Raw genomic sequence first — 22,179 nt, 5'->3', positions numbered from 1 at the left:
CAATCATCATTATTGTAATCAGTTCACTATTTTCTCTCTACGGTTTATTAAAGATCTCATGCATCTCATTCAGGCTGTTCACCTAGCTTGAGGGCATGTTATATATGATCTGCCCTTGCAATATGATAAAGCTTCTGCAGAGTCCCACAAGCTTGAGACTTGTCATGCTGCTTCAGTTTTGGTATTTCAGAAGTAGTTTTCTTGTATGATGCTTTTAATTGCCTAGGACTGAAATCAGTCTTTTGTAAGAACGTTGGAATTTGAAATAATATGAAAAAACAGTCATTGGATACATCTATCCATGAGGTTAGAAATTGATGGAAATGAAACCCTGCATTATTTATGTGGAATTTTGCAAGGATCCATTTAGTGCTTTTCTGGCCTTGCCAAAACAATCTCATAAAGATTGTGAAATTCAGGAACCTACCCAAAAGAATATGAAATAAGTATGTGATTATTAAGATGATGCCTTTGATACCATAATGGTGCTTTTTAGTGATGCTGATTGTATGGGTTTGTGGTGGATATTGAACTGAAGATTCAGTCTGTTTGATTGAATTTTTTATGCCCTTTCTAGATCTACTTAGATCCATGGTACAATATGCTCAGGTTTTAAACTTGAATTCTATGAAAAACTGAAATATCCAAATCTAGTGAAGATCTAAATTGATTAGGTTATTTTAGATCCAAATTTGGATAATGAGGTCCAGACCTGGTGAGGAGTCTCATCCATGTTAACTATTAGAGACATGATAACAGTCTATCTAATTAGGTCAGATTTGGTTATACTTACATCTGAACCAAATCTGACCAGTTCATGTCACTTTCATAATGGTTCTTTGGATACTCTATCCCATTTTGATGACTGCACACTGCCTGCTAATGTGATTTTTCAACTTTATGCAGGTTCTGGTCATTGCTGTCCTTCTAAAATTGATAATGAAGCGAAGATTCTCTACAATACAGGTTTGCTTTTAGAACTTTCACATTTTTCAGATATTATAAAGTCCCTATTGTCATGAATTGGCACGAATCCTAATGCACTCCATAATGGTCTCCAAGAACATGAAACATTTTGATAAAAAACATGGGCGCTAAAAGGTTACGTGAAAAAGTGAATGAACAATTCTATTCATAATGGACAAAAGAAAATTACATTGAATAACACTAGTCATAATGGACACTAGAGATACAAAAGAAAAAATTACATAAGTTCCTCACTACATAACTCTCAGAACACACATAAAATACCTAATACTACCCATCACTCTCACTTTACAAGGCACACACCCATACCCTTTTATAGAGAAAAGTAGAGTACAAAAGTAAAATACAGCGGGGAAGTCCTCGCTCATTAAAGAGAGAGCTCCCAACGGCTAGAATTCTAGCCTTTGGGAGCTAGTCAAACTAGCTTTGACTTGACTCTCATATATATTATATATATTATTACAATATATAAATAATATATATATATATATATATATTAAACAATATATATATATATATATATGTATGTATGTATATCTATATATATATACTTATGTTACATTAATCTTAACACCTATGTGGTTTAATGCATGCACAGGTGCTAGCCTAGGAATCTTGTCAGTGTCGAGCACCACACTGTGTCCAGGCATCACTAGCCTAGGCACTGCTTGTCAAATGTGTAACTAGGTTCATGCCCTTTTGGGACTGGTGATGCCTATCAAACACCTGCATCTTTTATGAGCAGACACAGCCTGATCTTTTGCACCATTTTAAGAGGTGAAAAAGTTCTAGTTTAGGCAAACATGTTTTTCTGTGATGTTCAGTTTCTTAAAAATATCAAATATGAATTTCATTTTTTTGTTTTTTTGGTATGGATGGATAACCCTGGATATGATGGATATTTGAGCTCTTGTGTAGATGAAGATTTGGTTGACATTATTGAGACATGCTAAAAATCTAATGCTATGCGCATATGCAGTAGACTTATGTTTTTACCTTGAAACTGTCTTAATATATTTCAAGCATTTCATTGGAAGTGTGCATTTAATATTCATCAATGCTGTTGCTGTCTGCATTTGATGGACTCTTACCAATCATTGCAATTAGATTTATTGAGTTCTCGTCTGGTCATTTTCTTTGTGTTTGTATGTGGAAAGTGTATTCAACATTTCAGCTTTTCTTTACAAATTAATTTTATCAAAAAGTTAAGGATATACATGTTATCCATGAAAATAGGTATGCTCATTGCTTCTGCAATATGGTTAAATGTCTCTTATAAAGGGTTGGAGTTGCCTGTCTTATTTCTCTGGAAAATTGTATCTTCACATCATAAGTTGCTCAAGTGGTCTTGATGTTCTTGAAAGAGCTAATGTTGAATGATTACTTTTTGTTGCATACAAGGATGTTGTATTCTTCCTCTGATCATGATGGTAGTTTTCTCTTAAACAGTGGGAGGCTCTTGCCCTTTTGCTCATTGGAATTTCTGTCAACCAGCTCCGGTCACTTCCAGAGGGTACCATGGCAATGGGTTTATCAGTTGCTACTGGTGCATACTTGTATACTGCCATTTTTGTAAGTGATAGCTGCTGGTTTTTTGTCATCTTCCTTTTCATGGAGTTTTTATTTGCATTGATTCTTGTAAACAGGAATATTAGCTATTTCTTGTAGTGAATGATGTTAAGCATGAGTCTGCTCATTCTCTTGTCAAAGAACCAAGTAATCACTATAAATGTTACATGGGAATCATCATCTCTGTTTAGATTCCTATTCAAATGAGTATAAACTTGAATGAATTGCAGGCAATCTGGCATGGCCTAATACTACTATGTTCTATTTTTAATCATGTTTGCTTTGTCCACTTTCAACTGTGTTAACTTTATCTTCATTTAAATATACTTCCGGCATTCTTATTGTCTTTTTTTTTTTCATTTTGGGTAAGAATGACATTTTTTGCATTGATCACTTTACTGCATATTCTGTAGGTTACTGTTCCATCTTTGGCCTCTGTTTACAATGAATATGCGTTGAAGAGCCAATTTGACACAAGTATCTACCTTCAGGTATTCACGTTCTGACTTCTGAAAACCAAAATCCAAATGATATAAACTGGGTTTATGTCATTTGGATGGTTAAATGTGGTCATTTTGTCATTGTAGAGAATGATTATCTTACTTCATTAATGGAGACTAACTTCAGTAGTTCTGGAAAACTTTTACTTATTTCTGGAATAGTTTGCTTTGTCTTTTCTGAGATGCATCTCTATTGGATTTTTTGGTTGGCATCTGCAGGTAATAGTTTAATTAGTGTTAGCTTCAGCTGTGAATAAATTCATATTTATCTTAAAGGATTAGTGCTTTAGGTTTGAAAGGTTAATTGCAAGCATATATATATATATATATATATATATATATATATATATATATATATATATATATATAGAGAGAGAGAGAGAGAGAGAGAGAGAGAGAGAGAGAGAGAGAGAGAGTATAGCTTCAGTTTCAGGGAAAAAGGCTCATCTAGAGGGAGGAATAAAACAAGTGCTTAATTTTGTGAACTGAAGATTATGCTGGGGATTCAACACTTGGATTTGCGTAAATACAACTTATTGATTATTCTCTTATTCATGGAACATTAAAAAAAGTGGTTAATATAATACTATATCTTGGATTGGATCATTTAGAGTTGGATCTATTCTGACTCAAGTCACTTGTCTGGCTTCTTTGTACTCTTGTGCTACTGATTACTTGTCGTCTTTTATCTGGATAAAATTTCCTTCTTTCAGAGGAAAAACAGAAGCTAAGTATGATTGACTGGGATCTTGTTCTCAGTAGCAGTCATTCCTTTGCTCAAACTCCTAATGGATTGATAAAATCAAGCTAAATAACGATCACAGGCATCAGTGATCTGAAAATTCATTGTACTTTTCACAGAGCATTGGAAAGTAAAAGTTTCCTTGTATTTTGGGAATATTGGCAGTATTAAAATATCATAACAATATGGATTCTCCCTGGGAAAAAATAATAGTGCTTTTCTTGAAACTTTTTCAATACGAAAACTTTTTGTTTGATTGCTTTTTTCTCCTTTTCAAGTACACCCTTTATTTTTTAATTTTGTTTTGGAACTAATAAAAAGTAATATTTTCTGTTTGTAAAATAAATATATTTGTCTAAGTTTCTATAGATGTTGATAATCTTGTTCCCTGTATAGATGGTGATAATCACAACATTGCTTACCATTTTTTATTTGTGTAGCACCAGTTTGTACTCTATATAGCGAAGGCAGAAATGTTCTTCCCATCTTGTATCAAACGAATAATTGATGATTTTTGCGCTGTAATGACTAGGATTTGAAGTTTAGTGAATCTACCAAATTGTGTCAGGCTGTCACACACGGACTCTTCTAACAGGGCAACGCACCCACACCCACACCCAGGCGGGTGCGACACTTGGACACAGCCTCCTTTGTGTTAGGTGAAGTCAACCACACTAAGGTCCATTTCTATCCAAAAGTAGATTCAGTTAACCCTAATCAAGTTCATTTTTATCTATATTATATATATAAATACATAAATGCACACAAATACAGTGCTAACTTAAAACTGTTAAAATATATATATATATATATATATATATATATCCTCCCCACACCCCTGCACCCAAGTTTTTTTAAAGTGCCACATCCGCACCCGCACCTATGTGACATAGGTGTCAGGTTAATCTAACGATGCTTGTTTAATGCATCTTATCTTTATGGATCCATTTGCTTCGTGCGGAAACAACATTGTTTACATGGCCCCACAGACTCCCATTGAAACATGGGAATCTCCTTCTGCAAGGAAAGTGCCTCGTCTTTCAACAGGAGCCCTCTCTTTTAAGCAGAAATGAAGTCTGAAGGGAGAGGGGGTGCGGTCGGACTTTGTTTCTGTGAAGAGAGGCTCTGCCTGGAATGATCCACAGTCAAACACACCCCATATGTGCTTCTATCATCTGTTTCTTTCTAAATAAAATGATTGATTGGGTATTCTTTGATCTGGTCTACCATTGATTTGTAGTACTTGTTTCTGAATTAGAGTTCATATTTGTAATTTTTATTTATTGTCATTAATTGTTAACCCTGAACTTGACTGTTCTTGAATTATAGGTCTTATCATAGTTGAAATGCATCAAGTTCTACATTTTAGTTTGATATGGAAAATCCTTCATTCTTCAGCCTAAGGCTTACTATAAACACCTCTTCATGAAGAATTTTAATTGTCTCGTGTCATTGGTGATTATGAAATCTTAAAGCTCCTATTCTGCACAGCTAACATCTCATTGCTGTTTAACAGAATTTATTTCTATATGGATATGGTGCAATATTCAATTTCCTTGCTATTCTTGGAACAGCTGTCTTTAAAGGTGTGGACATTTCAAACTCTGTGGCTTAATGTTCTATTTTTGTGTTCTAACAGATCTGATTTGATTGTGTTCAACATTTTGATAGATGTGCTTTTTTTTTGTAAAAAGCATCTTTCTGCTGATGTTAGCATTGTGACTTGTACTTAGGTTGTATCTTATTTATCTACTTTGATTGTTGCAATCTAGTGTATTCGTTCACCTTTTCTAATCTCTACTGAGGCCCTAGGTGACTTCCAGGTATTGGTTTCAAAGACATCTTTCCTTCAGATGTCTTGTGGCGATGCATACGTCTTAAGGCACATATAAAGACATTTCCGAAAGAATCTATGCCTTACTGCATTAGAGGGAGTCATAAGCTTCACATCTCAAGGTGCATGCCTCTTGAAGAGGGTCTGCATCATTTTCTCTTATTTTTTCCAAGCACAGAAAGAGACTAAGATAAAATGTGGGGCCAAAAAAGGGGCTTCCTCTAATTTTGTGGAAGAAAACGAGAACTATGGGTTGCTGAAAGGTATGGTAAATGAGGTGAGTGTAATGAAACAAGAGTGCACAAATACAATGCCAACAAAGGGCTACACAAGTGCACAAATATAATATGATCTCTAATGGACCGATAACAATCTCATAAAAGAGAGACAAAAATATGAAACCCACAAGATCACAAAAGCATAAAGCTCACAAGAGCATAACAAAAAAGGATTTTGTAGTAATATTCATCAAATGCTTTTGTAAAGCATACACATACAAGAGGAGGTGAGCACATTACATAAAGGGAGGCAGTCCCCTCCAACGGTCATATTTATGACCGTTGGGGGCAGTCCAACGACTAGTTGGACTGACCTCCCAACAGTCATATTGACTTTAATAGTTAAAAATAACAAAAAAGAAATAAAAGAAAAAGATTTTTCAGTCCCTAATGGACTGTACTAAAATACATTATATGAAATGACTAGAATACCCCTAATATACGTATATTTATAAATATACGTATATCAATGAATATGTACACATTATTTTAACACTTCCCCTCAAACTTACGGTAAAAACACCGAAAGTTTGCTAAGAAGATACAAAAATTTGGTAGAGGAAGAGCTTTGGTGAAGAAGTCCGCAATCTGAAACTCAGACTCAACATATGGCAAAGTAATCATTCCTTTCAAATATTCTTCGCAAACATAGTGACAATCCATCTCAATATGTTTCGTCCGCTCATGAAATGTGTGATTACTGTCAGTATATATGGCGCTTTTGTTATCACAGTATAGTTTTGAAGGTTCTGAAACATCAACACCCATATATGAAAGTAATGATCTCATCCACATGACCTCGGTGGTTGTTGTAGCCATCACCCAGTACTCAGCTTCCGTGGAAGATAAAGACACTTTCTATTGTTTTTTGCATCGCCAAGAAATGAGAACACACAAAAACGTATATTTGAGTGACGGTTATTGGGATCTCTTCCCTAGTCAGAATCAGTATAAACAATAAGGTTTAAAGATGAAGAAGAAGATAAGAATAACCCTTTAGATATAGTTTTCTTGATGTATCGAACTATTCTTAATACTGCACTCATGTGAACCGATGTGGGCGCATGTTGAAATTGACTTGCAGTGTGTACTGTATGCGCAATGTTTGGCCTGGTAATAGACAGGTACATTAATGATCCGATAAGTTGCCTATAAAGAGTTGAATCATCTAATAATACTCTGTCTCCAGCTTTCATTTTTGCATTTATCATTTTAGGAGTATCAGTATATTTTGTGTCAATGATTCCTGAACGCCCAATAATATCAGTTGCAAACTTGATTCGAGATAAAATGTACCCTCTTGACGAGTAGGCTACTTCAATTCTTAAAAAATATCTCAAAAAACCAAGGTCAGTCATATCAAAAGATTTTTTAAGAATAATTTTATTTTTTTCAATTTTCTTTTGATCATTCCCATTGATGATCATATCATCAACATACAAAAGGAGAATGATAAGTGAGGTACCTGTAGATTTTACAAAAAGAGCAGTGTCAGTGTAACAAGACTTAAATCCAAGGTTTAACACAGTACCACTAAACCGATCATACTATGCTTTAGGGGCTTGTTTAAGCCCATATAAAGTTTTTTGAAGATGAAGAACCATACCATTTTCAATAGTCAAACCAAGGGAAGGATTCATGTACACTTTTTTATTTAAATTTCCATTTAAGAATGCATTCTTAATGTCTAGCTGATATATAAGCAATTTTCTAATGGATGCTACTGCAACTAGAGCCTTAATTGTGGTCATACGAGCTACTGGGGCAAATGTTTCCTCATAATCTATTCCATATTCTTGAGAGTATTCTTTTGCAACTAATCTTGCTTTATATCTTTCTAGGGACCCATCATTTTTTGTTTTGATTTTAAAGACCCATCTACACCTTGTTGTCTTCTTTTCCTTTGGAAGAGGTTGAATTGCCCAAGTATGATATTCTATTTTCATAGCTTCAACCCATTCTTGTATGTTTTTAGTTTCGTTGTAGTGAGATGGTTCACGATATGAATGAATTGCTAGAAGACAAACCCTTTAGTCTAGAGAAAATGATTCATGAGAGACAAATCTATTTGAAGGCCTATGTATTCGTTCAGATCTTCTAACACTAGTTTCTTCAACATTTGTTGATTGATTATATCTTTTAAAATCACATGGATGCTCCCCGTTATTTCGTCTAGATTATTGTAAGAGGTTATGAGTTGGTTCTCTTTCTTCACTTGAGTTATTAATAAACTCAAAATTACCAATGTCATTATCATCAACAATTTCATTATTTGATTTAGGTAACAGATCAAATAAGAGGGCATACTCGGATTCTTTAGTAGTTTTTTCAAAATCAAATCTATTTTCATTTTCAAGAAAAGTAACATTTCTAGAAACATAAAGTTTATCATTTGTTTCATCATAACATCGATAACTTTTTTTATTTTTGGCATATCTAAGAAAAACACATTTTATAGCTTTAGGAGAGAGTTTGTTATATTTTTCAAGAAGTACAAAACATTACATCCAAATATCCTTAGTCTTTTCAAGTCGGGAGAAATTTTTAAAAGTTTTTCAATAAGAGATTTGTTTTCCAATGTTTGAGAAGACATTTTATTTATTAGATATACTGCGGTGAGGGCGACTTCAGCTCAATTTTTTTTGGAATTTCTTTTGAAATAAGTAGGGTCCTAGTAGTTTCAATAATGTGACTATGCTTTCTTTCGGAAATACCATTTTGTTCTGGCGGTCTTAGCACAAGATCTTTGATGTACAATACCATGAGTTTTTATATATAATTGAAATTTATTTGAAAGAAACTCTCCCTTTGAGTCAGAGCGAAAAACTTTAATATTTGTTTTAAATTGATTTTTAACAAGATTAAAAAAGTTTTTAAAACACGAAAAGACTTCAGATTTGAGTTTAAGTATATCCAAGTATGTCTACTAAAATAATCTATGAATGAAACATAATATGAATAACCATCTTTTGACATAACGGGAGCAGGACCCCATACGGATGAATGTACTAATTCGAAATTTTCATTAGACAAGGAGGTTCTAGATTTAAAATGCATCATGCATTTTACCAAGTATAGAAAATAAGATAATATGGATATACTTGGGTGTCCTAATCTTTTATGCCAAAGATCTAAATTAATGTCTTTGACATGATTACAAAAAGTTTTTGGGTAAACATAAAGAATCCATATAGTAAAGATCTTCTCTTCTATAGCCTTGCCCAATCAACTTCTCTGACTGAAGATCTAGCACCCAACAAGCCTTAGATGAGAAGAATACTTTACACTCATAATAAAAAATTTGAGAAATTGAAAAAAGATTTAAGTCTAATTTTGGAATAATCCTCACATTTGGAACAAAAAAGTTTTTTGAGATATTGTTGAGGTTTCCTATACTTTTAACTTTTAAAGAAGTACCATCGACGGTTGATACACATCAAAAATATGAATTAGTGCAATCGGATAATAGACTCATTATGTGTAATACCTGCGATTTTTATCAGATAAATAAACTTAGATTTTAAGTCATTAAGGTGATACAAGAATATTTTATTGTTTTAATTATTTATTCGTAATTGGATCTTGGATAACCTATTTGGATCTTCAATGTTGGATCCCAAATATCCTGTTTAGAACTCCGATATTCCACTCGGATCTTAGATATCGGACCACGAACCTTAAATCGAATAGTTAATAATAGACGTTGGTTAAATGGATTGGATCCTCGAAGTTTAAATCAAATTTTTAATGATAAAATTTCAATATCGGATCTATAACACTTTCATGGGATCCGTAGTATCTTATGCGAAGTCTAGACCCACGATCAAAATTTTGGATCCATGGATCCGGATTTAGTAAGGGGACTTGCGAAACCGAATGGACTTTGGATCCATAATAAGTTGGTAGGGATCCATAATAATGTAACTGAATCCACTGAATTTTATTAGGGTTACATTTTAAAAAAAAACTTAAATATCTAATAAGTTAAACGTTTTAAAACGGGTCCGGATCCTCTGGTGGACCCGGACATGCCCAAACCTGGACCCAGCTGTGATGGTTCGCGGGTCACGGGTTCGGTCAAACCAAACCCGCAACAGTGGTGCGCAAAAAAAAAGGTAAAAACACACACACACATACATTTGGACCCGGGTCGGCTCCGTATCCGACCCGGATCTGCCAACCCGTTAGGGTTAAAACTCGCATGGCCAGGGGTTTCTTTTAAAATTTCCCCCTGGCGCCGCTCTCCCTCTTCCTATTTCTGCTAGGGTTTCCTGATCAACGCCCTCCCGCACCCTTAAAATCACGCAAGGGTGAGGGGAGGCCTTCACCCCTGCACTCTCTGGCCTCTCGCTCACTGACGGCCTCAGCCAACACCCTGCGCTCTTCCCCTCCCGTTTCCTTTCCAGCAGTCAGCAGTGTTGCTGCCGATTCCCCTTCCCTCGCATACTTCCTCGACTCCCGATGTCTCGCTGCAACAACCACCCTCACCGGAGCCGGCGGCCCTCCTTCTGCAACAGCAACTTATGAGCGCCGAAACAAGTAGGATTCCTGTATCTCTTCTTGCTGGATATTGAATTAGTCTGGGTGTGATGGGGTTGGTCAAGGCGAAAACCTGTGGTTGGCATGCATATTCTTGGCTGTCGGAAAAAGCCTAAGTATCGAATTTGGGGTGGGTTCTTGCCAAACCCTAACTCGGCAATATCTGATTCCATCGATTTGTGGGTTCTTGCATAACCCTAACCGGGAAAATCCCAAATCCGATCGATTTGGGGTTTCGGTTGAAGCACTGGATTGCCCCTGCCGTAGGGTTCAGATTTCTTGTATTTGATAACCTCAGATTTGGGGTTTCGATTCTTGGGGTTAGATGACAGAATTTAGGGGTGTTCATTCCAGTATTTGGGTGGAGGAAACGTTGAAATTTTTGTATGCTTTATCATGCTGATGAAATCCCTCTTGATTGATCATGTTAGTCTTATCGCATAACACACATACCCTGTTGATGTGAGTTCGGTTGGTCGATCATGTTAGTTTTATTTAGTAACACATTTCATCCCTAGGTTAATTCTTGGTTAGCCGAAGGTGTCGGTTTCATTCTGAACGTATAGCTTATAGTAAATTCTGTTAACCGATTCTTGTGTCTGTTCATTTTGAGACTATAAGCATGTTAAATTAATTTCTGCTAACCGATCATGATTGTTTCACTTGTAAAATATGGCATCCTTATGCTCAATTCAGGTCAATAGAATGGTGTATAATTTGACCAGCCTCGCGAATTGACTTTATTGATAGTTTCTAATCTGCATATCCTTGACAAAAGTATATATTATGACTTGAGTTTGAAATGCCTCATAGGTTGGTTAAATTGAGTTGAGGATTATAAACTAAACACTTATAGGTCTTTATAAATACATATGATGTTAAAACTCTGTATCGGATTTTGGAATTAACTTAGGCTCTTATGCAACATGTGTTTTCTTCTGAAAAATATAACCTGATTATGTTAATTTCCATTAGCCGATGTTGACTGTTTCATTTTGTAAAACATAGCATGTTTAGGTTGGCCGATTGTGTCTATCTCATTTTGAAAGAAATCGTAACATGGCTATGAAAAACAAAATTATGATTTACAGCATGCCTCGTTAATCAGTTAGTAATAACTGAATACATTGGTACATGCTTACCAGTTCATGTTAATGGATCACCAGGTGATATGCTGATCAGGTAATATTACATGTATACCCTATTATATTCTGATTATTATACCTTGTGATACTTGGACCAGCATACCTGGTTATCCTCTGGTTAAATATAGTCAAACCGTAGGCACAACACTGATTTTAGTGCAACAATATGACCTACTTTTACCATTCGGATTTTTTGTTGAACCATTGCTTTCACATACCTGATTTTTCTTGAAACAATAGAAAGGGACTTCACTCGATTACAATAACGTTGACTATGGGTTTTGTATTAGGTTACACCAGTTCGTTTACTTCTCCTAGTTGTGGATATTTGAGATACATTCTCCTGTATGTCTTGTTCAGTTGATATTGCAATATGCTATTAAATATGTCCTTGTTCAATGTGCTGGAGCATATGAAATGTAACCTAATCTAGTAGGATGTTACATTGGAAACAGGTGAGTGCATGCTTATTGAAATTATATCCCACACAGAAAGTTTCTATCCCAAAGTGTCTCTGAGGTTAGAATCATGAAATCATGTAAACTTGGAATGTATATGACAAAATGTTCCTGTTGTACTTAGTTGACGTTGGGCTCCATAGGTTTCTCCAAATTTCATTCTTTTGGGTTTCTCTAGTGCTGCGACTGATTTATATGAAATGCCATGTGCTTCTACTGCCTTTTGTTATAAAATGTATGATATGTTTTGCTTATGCAACATGTATTCGAAAGTGTAATTTTAAGGCTTAAGCTCATGATAGCTGTGTTTAAGGAATGAGGGTATTATATTGGTTCCAAACACATAATGGTGTACCTAGTGACATGTGGACATGTACCTTTCCGCGAGACAGGCATTTGGGAAAACCTTGCCTAATGAACTTTATTGGATTGATTAGCTGATGTGGGTACTTGGGCTATTAGCTTGTGTGCTATGGCAATATAAGTGATAAAAACTTACACATAAATGTTGTATGCCCGACTGGTTTAAAGGTACCGGGGCCTTGGTGCTTGAGGGTTCAAAGGTACTGAAACATTCTGGGTAATAATGATAACACTGATGAGAATCTTAAATTTAATTTCTGTGGCCTGACTGGTTTAAAGGTACCGGGGCTTTTGTGCTCAGCTGGCTTAAAGGCGCCAGAGCACTCTGAGTGGGAACATGCAATCAACATGGAAGCGTACGGGTTGGTGTATGCCTTGGTAAAATGACTAAGGTTGGGGACCTACTACTAGGATGGTAGGAGATAGTTTTGGGGAAATGCCCCTGAACTTTGGAAAATTAATTAAATGAAAAGTTTAACCCACTCAGTTCTTGGGCTTACCTTAGAGAGGGTAGGTGGTACAAAACTCTGGGGACATGTGTTTTGGTTTCGAGCGTAAAGCGACTCGTTGGTCCCAGTCCTCAGAGTTAGGGACCCGGACTACCAATATGTCCTAGGTGGTAGCTCTTTGTTCTTCTGCAGAAGTTAGGGATGCATCCTGTTTTGGTTTTGGCCTTTGGGAGATTCTCTCGGTCACTGACCGCTCCCTTAGGATTTTCAGTCTCAGTTAAAATGTTCGGGTTAATAAAATACCCTTGAATAATATACCCCCGAACGTTTTCTTCTGAGATGGTTGCCTTGGCCCACGTGTACCCGTGGGATAAGAAAATATAAACATTAATTAGAACAGTTAGGTATCACTGTGATAGAGTCATTAAAGAGACATTTGCATATTTTTCAGTATGCTTTATATTGTGAAATTGTAATGATCTGAAATCCTGAAATGGGTAAATACGAGGTGATTGAACTATTACATGAAAGTTATGCATGTTATTGTTATTGCTGTTGCATCGCCTACCTCACTTGCTTATTAATGTTGCATATTATGTCTTACCTGTTCAGTTATTGTTATTGCATAATTGTTTACGTGCTCCTGTATATGACTGTTGATTTCTGTTGTTGCTTACTTGCTTATGTATATTTTGAAAATCACCTATGACACCTACATCTCATACTGGACTCATGATATACCTGCATTAAGAGTTACAGTTTTCCTACTTAGACGTGGTAGTCTAATTCCAATTAATTTACTATTTTTCAGGTAAAGAATAGGGTTTATGAGCGGTTGCGGGATGAGGTATCGGATCGAGATTTTTGGATTTATTGTTCCAGGGATCGCTTGGGTTTCTTTTTATGATTTTAACTCTGATGATTTTCATTGATATTGAAATGAAATAAATGTATTGGGTTTTCTCTCCACCGTAATGTCACGAAATTCTTAACCCTATATTATTATTTGTTTTCGCTATATATATATATATATATATATATATATATATATATATATATATATATATATATATATATAAAATCCTCTTAAATTTGGGTTAAAATTTTCGGGGCATTACAAATGGTATCAGAGCTTGGGAACAATAAATCAAAGATCAAGGTCGTGCCACACCCTGCAAGCGCTCTGTGAGTATAATTTATTTTGTTTTGTTATTGATCATGTTACTTGTTCTTTTGTGATGTTCATAATAGTACCTAGGTGAATTCACGCCTACACATGATTAATTTTGACTCATTAGGGAATGATACATCACGCCTAGAAATGATTAGCTTTTAGGTTGTTTACTTATCACATCTACAAATGATTAGTATCAACCTATTAGGTGGATGATGTAGTTTCATTATAGATGACCTTATTATGATTGTCTGAATGGATCTATCATACTCATATAGCATGATTGATGTGTGTATTAGGGATATTTGACTAAATTTCTTAGTAGACATGTGCGTGTGTTTCGTGTCAAAATAATTGAATATGATTTGATGTAAGAATTATCAATGCAAATGAAATGAAGAATTGATCTGAATGTCTCATATACATATATGATTGGAATCCTATATGCATAACTCGAACTACGTAGAAGTTACGTATCTTGAGGTTTAGTTGATTCTTGATATATAGATGATCACATGGTATAGAACTCATGCTTCGAGGTTAGATTTGGAAAATGCAATGCTCCGAGTGGCAATGATATGGTGTATAGGATAATATGCTTTTATAGGATATAATTGAAATGCCACGTGATCTGAAATTTTGAAATCATGCGATATATGTTTAAGTTCAATAGTGAACTATGATTTATGGAACCTTACTAGTGAAAGGTGTGATTTCATGATTTTTAATGCCAAATGAAGTAATGATACATATTGATGATATATATGCCTGTGCCCATATTGGTGGCTATCGACCTTGAGAGCGGTAATTTGTAGTATCACTATTTTGGCATCTATTGATGACCTTTTCCATTAAGGATTAACTGTGAGGGTATGTTTGACCAAGATCAGGTAATCCGTCTAGAGCGGTAGATCTCCGTGAGGTAGTACATTGTCCAAGACCGGGCAGCTGCAAAGACGGTAAATTCTTGTGAGGAAGTGTATTGTCCAAGACCGAGTATACCATCTAGGGCGGTAATTTCGTGTGAGGTTGTGCATTTTCTAGACCAAGTGATCCGACGTGGATCTTGTTAACCTTTAATTAATAAAGAGTTATGCCAAATTGAGAGAATTTGCTGAGATTAATTGATATAGCCTATTAGAGATCAAGAGATTTGACTTTAGTTATAGCAGAACTGGATCAATATTGATTTTAAATCTTGATGTAACGACATGTTTACGTCTGTTGTGAATAGAAGAGTCACTCTTTGAGAGATTCTAGACCTTGATTTGAGAATAGGTTTGGGTCTTATATGAAAGGATAAGGCCATTTTGAGAATAACATCTTGAGCGAGGTTACGACATGTGACAACTAGCCGTGCAAAATTTTGAGAAATAAGAATAAGTGAAGGTTAGTCAGGACAAAGAGTTTGTTAGAAATAGCGATGACAACAAACAACGACTTTCTTTATGATAAAATAAAGAAAATTCCATCCAATAATCTAGAACAAGCTAAAGGAATAACAGGTCTTGTCTATCATTCATGACTAAACAAGTAGAAAGTAGTGAACATACACTCTAACTGTCTCAGGTTAAGACTTTTTTGTGATTTAGTACATTTTGCCATCAAAGGAATCATGTATGAATTTTTGTCGAGACCAACTTTTTGCTCCAAACTTCTCTTAGTAACTCATTGTGTGTTGTCCTGATCCTTATACGTTGGGAGCTCGCACACAGGTGTGCATCCTTGTCGATACCAATCCCCTCAGATTACGATCTCTACGGGAATCCTACAATGAAATTTCGAGGACGAAATTCTTTTTAGGGGGAAAGGATGTAATACCTGCGATTTTTATCAGATAAATAAACTTAGATTTTAAGTCATTAAGGTGATACAAGAATATTTTATTGTTTTAATTATTTATTCGTAATTGGATCTTGGATAACCTATTTGGATCTTCAATGTTGGATCCCAAATATCCTGTTTAGAACTCCGATATTCCACTCGGATCTTAGATATCGGACCACGAACCTTAAATCGAATAGTTAATAATAGACGTTGGTTAAATGGATTGGATCCTCGAAGTTTAAATCAAATTTTTAATGATAAAATTTCAATATCGGATCTATAACACTTTCATGGGATCCGTAGTATCTTATGCGAAGTCTAGACCCACGATCAAAATTTTGGATCCATGGATCCGGATTTAGTAAGGGGACTTGCGAAACCGAATGGACTTTGGATCCATAATAAGTTGGTAGGGATCCATAATAATGTAACTGAATCCACTGAATTTTATTAGGGTTACATTTTAAAAAAAAACTTAAATATCTAATAAGTTAAACGTTTTAAAACGGGTCCGGATCCTCTGGTGGACCCGGACATGCCCAAACCTGGACCCAGCTGTGATGGTTCGCGGGTCACGGGTTCGGTCAAACCAAACCCGCAACAGTGGTGCGCAAAAAAAAAGGTAAAAACACACACACACATACATTTGGACCCGGGTCGGCTCCGGATCCGACCCGGATCTGCCAACCCGTTAGGGTTAAAACTCGCATGGCCAGGGGTTTCTTTTAAAATTTCCCCCTGGCGCCGCTCTCCCTCTTCCTATTTCTGCTAGGGTTTCCTGATCAACGCCCTCCCGCACCCTTAAAATCACGCAAGGGTGAGGGGAGGCCTTCACCCCTGCACTCTCTGGCCTCTCGCTCACTGACGGCCTCAGCCAACACCCTGCGCTCTTCCCCTCCCGTTTCCTTTCCAGCAGTCAGCAGTGTTGCTGCCGATTCCCCTTCCCTCGCATACTTCCTCGACTCCCGATGTCTCGCTGCAACAACCACCCTCACCGGAGCCGGCGGCCCTCCTTCTGCAACAGCAACTTATGAGCGCCGAAACAAGTAGGATTCCTGTATCTCTTCTTGCTGGATATTGAATTAGTCTGGGTGTGATGGGGTTGGTCAAGGCGAAAACCTGTGGTTGGCATGCATATTCTTGGCTGTCGGAAAAAGCCTAAGTATCGAATTTGGGGTGGGTTCTTGCCAAACCCTAACTCGGCAATATCTGATTCCATCGATTTGTGGGTTCTTGCATAACCCTAACCGGGAAAATCCCAAATCCGATCGATTTGGGGTTTCGGTTGAAGCACTGGATCGCCCCTGCCGTAGGGTTCAGATTTCTTGTATTTGATAACCTCAGATTTGGGGTTTCGATTCTTGGGGTTAGATGACAGAATTTAGGGGTGTTCATTCCAGTATTTGGGTGGAGGAAACGTTGAAATTTTTGTATGCTTTATCATGCTGATGAAATCCCTCTTGATTGATCATGTTAGTCTTATCGCATAACACACATACCCTGTTGATGTGAGTTCGGTTGGTCGATCATGTTAGTTTTATTTAGTAACACATTTCATCCCTAGGTTAATTCTTGGTTAGCCGAAGGTGTCGGTTTCATTCTGAACGTATAGCTTATAGTAAATTCTGTTAACCGATTCTTGTGTCTGTTCATTTTGAGACTATAAGCATGTTAAATTAATTTCTGCTAACCGATCATGATTGTTTCACTTGTAAAATATGGCATCCTTATGCTCAATTCAGGTCAATAGAATGGTGTATAATTTGACCAGCCTCGCGAATTGACTTTATTGATAGTTTCTAATCTGCATATCCTTGACAAAAGTATATATTATGACTTGAGTTTGAAATGCCTCATAGGTTGGTTAAATTGAGTTGAGGATTATAAACTAAACACTTATAGGTCTTTATAAATACATATGATGTTAAAACTCTGTATCGGATTTTGGAATTAACTTAGGCTCTTATGCAACATGTGTTTTCTTCTGAAAAATATAACCTGATTATGTTAATTTCCATTAGCCGATGTTGACTGTTTCATTTTGTAAAACATAGCATGTTTAGGTTGGCCGATTGTGTCTATCTCATTTTGAAAGAAATCGTAACATGGCTATGAAAAACAAAATTATGATTTACAGCATGCCTCGTTAATCAGTTAGTAATAACTGAATACATTGGTACATGCTTACCAGTTCATGTTAATGGATCACCAGGTGATATGCTGATCAGGTAATATTACATGTATACCCTATTATATTCTGATTATTATACCCTGTGATACTTGGACCAGCATACCTGGTTATCCTCTGGTTAAATATAGTCAAACCGTAGGCACAACACTGATTTTAGTGCAACAATATGACCTACTTTTACCATTCGGATTTTTTGTTGAACCATTGCTTTCACATACCTGATTTTTCTTGAAACAATAGAAAGGGACTTCACTCGATTACAATAACGTTGACTATGGGTTTTGTATTAGGTTACACCAGTTCGTTTACTTCTCCTAGTTGTGGATATTTGAGATACATTCTCCTGTATGTCTTGTTCAGTTGATATTGCAATATGCTATTAAATATGTCCTTGTTCAATGTGCTGAAGCATATGAAATGTAACCTAATCTAGTAGGATGTTACATTGGAAACAGGTGAGTGCATGCTTATTGAAATTATATCCCACACAGAGAGTTTCTATCCCAAAGTGTCTCTGAGGTTAGAATCATGAAATCATGTAAACTTGGAATGTATATGACAAAATGTTCCTGTTGTACTTAGTTGACGTTGGGCTCCATAGGTTTCTCCAAATTTCATTCTTTTGGGTTTCTCTAGTGCTGCGACTGATTTATATGAAATGCCATGTGCTTCTACTGCCTTTTGTTATAAAATGTATGATATGTTTTGCTTATGCAACATGTATTCGAAAGTGTAATTTTAAGGCTTAAGCTCATGATAGCTGTGTTTAAGGAATGAGGGTATTATATTGGTTCCAAACACATAATGGTGTACCTAGTGACATGTGGACATGTACCTTTCCGCGAGACAGGCATTTGGGAAAACCTTGCCTAATGAACTTTATTGGATTGATTAGCTGATGTGGGTACTTGGGCTATTAGCTTGTGTGCTATGGCAATAGAAGTGATAAAAACTTACACATAAATGTTGTATGCCCGACTGGTTTAAAGGTACCGGGGCCTTGGTGCTTGAGGGTTCAAAGGTACTGAAACATTCTGGGTAATAATGATAACACTGATGAGAATCTTAAATTTAATTTCTGTGGCCTGACTGGTTTAAAGGTACCGGGGCTTTTGTGCTCAGCTGGCTTAAAGGCGCCAGAGCACTCTGAGTGGGAACATGCAATCAACATGGAAGCGTACGGGTTGGTGTATGCCTTGGTAAAATGACTAAGGTTGGGGACCTACTACTAGGATGGTAGGAGATAGTTTTGGGGAAATGCCCCTGAACTTTGGAAAATTAATTAAATGAAAAGTTTAACCCACTCAGTTCTTGGGCTTACCTTAGAGAGGGTAGGTGGTACAAAACTCTGGGGACATGTGTTTTGGTTTCGAGCGTAAAGCGACTCGTTGGTCCCAGTCCTCAGAGTTAGGGACCCGGACTACCAATATGTCCTAGGTGGTAGCTCTTTGTTCTTCTGCAGAAGTTAGGGATGCATCCTGTTTTGGTTTTGGCCTTTGGGAGATTCTCTCGGTCACTGACCGCTCCCTTAGGATTTTCAGTCTCAGTTAAAATGTTCGGGTTAATAAAATACCCTTGAATAATATACCCCCGAACGTTTTCTTCTGAGATGGTTGCCTTGGCCCACGTGTACCCGTGGGATAAGAAAATATAAACATTAATTAGAACAGTTAGGTATCACTGTGATAGAGTCATTAAAGAGACATTTGCATATTTTTCAGTATGCTTTATATTGTGAAATTGTAATGATCTGAAATCCTGAAATGGGTAAATACGAGGTGATTGAACTATTACATGAAAGTTATGCATGTTATTGTTATTGCTGTTGCATCGCCTACCTCACTTGCTTATTAATGTTGCATACTATGTCTTACCTGTTCAGTTATTGTTATTGCATAATTGTTTACGTGCTCCTGTATATGACTGTTGATTTCTGTTGTTGCTTACTTGCTTATGTATATTTTGAAAATCACCTATGACACCTACATCTCATACTGGACTCATGATATACCTGCATTAAGAGTTACAGTTTTCCTACTTAGACGTGGTAGTCTAATTCCAATTAATTTACTATTTTTCAGGTAAAGAATAGGGTTTATGAGCGGTTGCGGGATGAGGTATCGGATCGAGATTTTTGGATTTATTGTTCCAGGGATCGCTTGGGTTTCTTTTTATGATTTTAACTCTGATGATTTTCATTGATATTGAAATGAAATAAATGTATTGGGTTTTCTCTCCACCGTAATGTCACGAAATTCTTAACCCTATATTATTATTTGTTTTCGCTATATATATATATATAAAAAAAAAAAATCCTCTTAAATTTGGGTTAAAATTTTCGGGGCATTACAAATGGTATCAGAGCTTGGGAACAATAAATCAAAGATCAAGGTCGTGCCACACCCTGCAAGCGCTCTGTGAGTATAATTTATTTTGTTTTGTTATTGATCATGTTACTTGTTCTTTTGTGATGTTCATAATAGTACCTAGGTGAATTCACGCCTACACATGATTAATTTTGACTCATTAGGGAATGATACATCACGCCTAGAAATGATTAGCTTTTAGGTTGTTTACTTATCACATCTACAAATGATTAGTATCAACCTATTAGGTGGATGATGTAGTTTCATTATAGATGACCTTATTATGATTGTCTGAATGGATCTATCATACTCATATAGCATGATTGATGTGTGTATTAGGGATATTTGACTAAATTTCTTAGTAGACATGTGCGTGTGTTTCGTGTCAAAATAATTGAATATGATTTGATGTAAGAATTATCAATGCAAATGAAATGAAGAATTGATCTGAATGTCTCATATACATATATGATTGGAATCCTATATGCATAACTCGAACTACGTAGAAGTTACGTATCTTGAGGTTTAGTTGATTCTTGATATATAGATGATCACATGGTATAGAACTCATGCTTCGAGGTTAGATTTGGAAAATGCAATGCTCCGAGTGGCAATGATATGGTGTATAGGATAATATGCTTTTATAGGATATAATTGAAATGCCACATGATCTGAAATTTTGAAATCATGCGATATATGTTTAAGTTCAATAGTGAACTATGATTTATGGAACCTTACTAGTGAAAGGTGTGATTTCATGATTTTTAATGCCAAATGAAGTAATGATACATATTGATGATATATATGCCTGTGCCCATATTGGTGGCTATCGACCTTGAGAGCGGTAATTTGTAGTATCACTATTTTGGCATCTATTGATGACCTTTTCCATTAAGGATTAACTGTGAGGGTATGTTTGACCAAGATCAGGTAATCCGTCTAGAGCGGTAGATCTCCGTGAGGTAGTACATTGTCCAAGACCGGGCAGCTGCAAAGACGGTAAATTCTTGTGAGGAAGTGTATTGTCCAAGACCGAGTATACCATCTAGGGCGGTAATTTCGTGTGAGGTTGTGCATTTTCTAGACCAAGTGATCCGACGTGGATCTTGTTAACCTTTAATTAATAAAGAGTTATGCCAAATTGAGAGAATTTGCTGAGATTAATTGATATAGCCTATTAGAGATCAAGAGATTTGGCTTTAGTTATAGCAGAACTGGATCAATATTGATTTTAAATCTTGATGTAACGACATGTTTACGTCTGTTGTGAATAGAAGAGTCACTCTTTGAGAGATTCTAGACCTTGATTTGAGAATAGGTTTGGGTCTTATATGAAAGGATAAGGCCATTTTGAGAATAACATCTTGAGCGAGGTTACGACATGTGACAACTAGCCGTGCAAAATTTTGAGAAATAAGAATAAGTGAAGGTTAGTCAGGACAAAGAGTTTGTTAGAAATAGCGATGACAACAAACAACGACTTTCTTTATGATAAAATAAAGAAAATTCCATCCAATAATCTAGAACAAGCTAAAGGAATAACAGGTCTTGTCTATCATTCATGACTAAACAAGTAGAAAGTAGTGAACATACACTCTAACTGTCTCAGGTTAAGACTTTTTTGTGATTTAGTACATTTTGCCATCAAAGGAATCATGTATGAATTTTTGTCGAGACCAACTTTTTGCTCCAAACTTCTCTTAGTAACTCATTGTGTGTTGTCCTGATCCTTATACGTTGGGAGCTCGCACACAGGT

The 22,179-nt window shown here is 36.1% G+C and overlaps 1 protein-coding gene across 4 annotated transcripts in view; it reads left to right on the top strand.

Moving 5' to 3' along the window:
* The window catches only part of LOC149840892 (CMP-sialic acid transporter 5-like), a 124,685-nt gene that overhangs the window by 69,862 nt on the left and 32,644 nt on the right, over positions 1 to 22,179 (top strand). For all 4 annotated transcript variants that reach the window (XM_090003436.1, XM_090003437.1, XM_090003438.1 and 1 more), the window contains 4 exons: positions 907 to 966; positions 2,437 to 2,559; positions 2,970 to 3,047; positions 5,315 to 5,384. In XM_090003436.1, the coding sequence (XP_089859562.1) occupies positions 907 to 966; positions 2,437 to 2,559; positions 2,970 to 3,047; positions 5,315 to 5,384 (331 nt within the window). The remainder of the gene's footprint in view (positions 1 to 906; positions 967 to 2,436; positions 2,560 to 2,969; positions 3,048 to 5,314; positions 5,385 to 22,179) is intronic.

The sequence above is a fragment of the Nuphar pumila genome, chromosome 4, assembly GCF_984573655.1.
Source record: "Nuphar pumila chromosome 4, dmNupPumi1.hap1.1, whole genome shotgun sequence".
In the NCBI taxonomy this organism is placed as follows: domain Eukaryota; kingdom Viridiplantae; phylum Streptophyta; class Magnoliopsida; order Nymphaeales; family Nymphaeaceae; genus Nuphar; species Nuphar pumila.
Note: the sequence above shows the minus strand (reverse complement) of the source record. Positions and strands in the feature narration are given on the sequence as shown.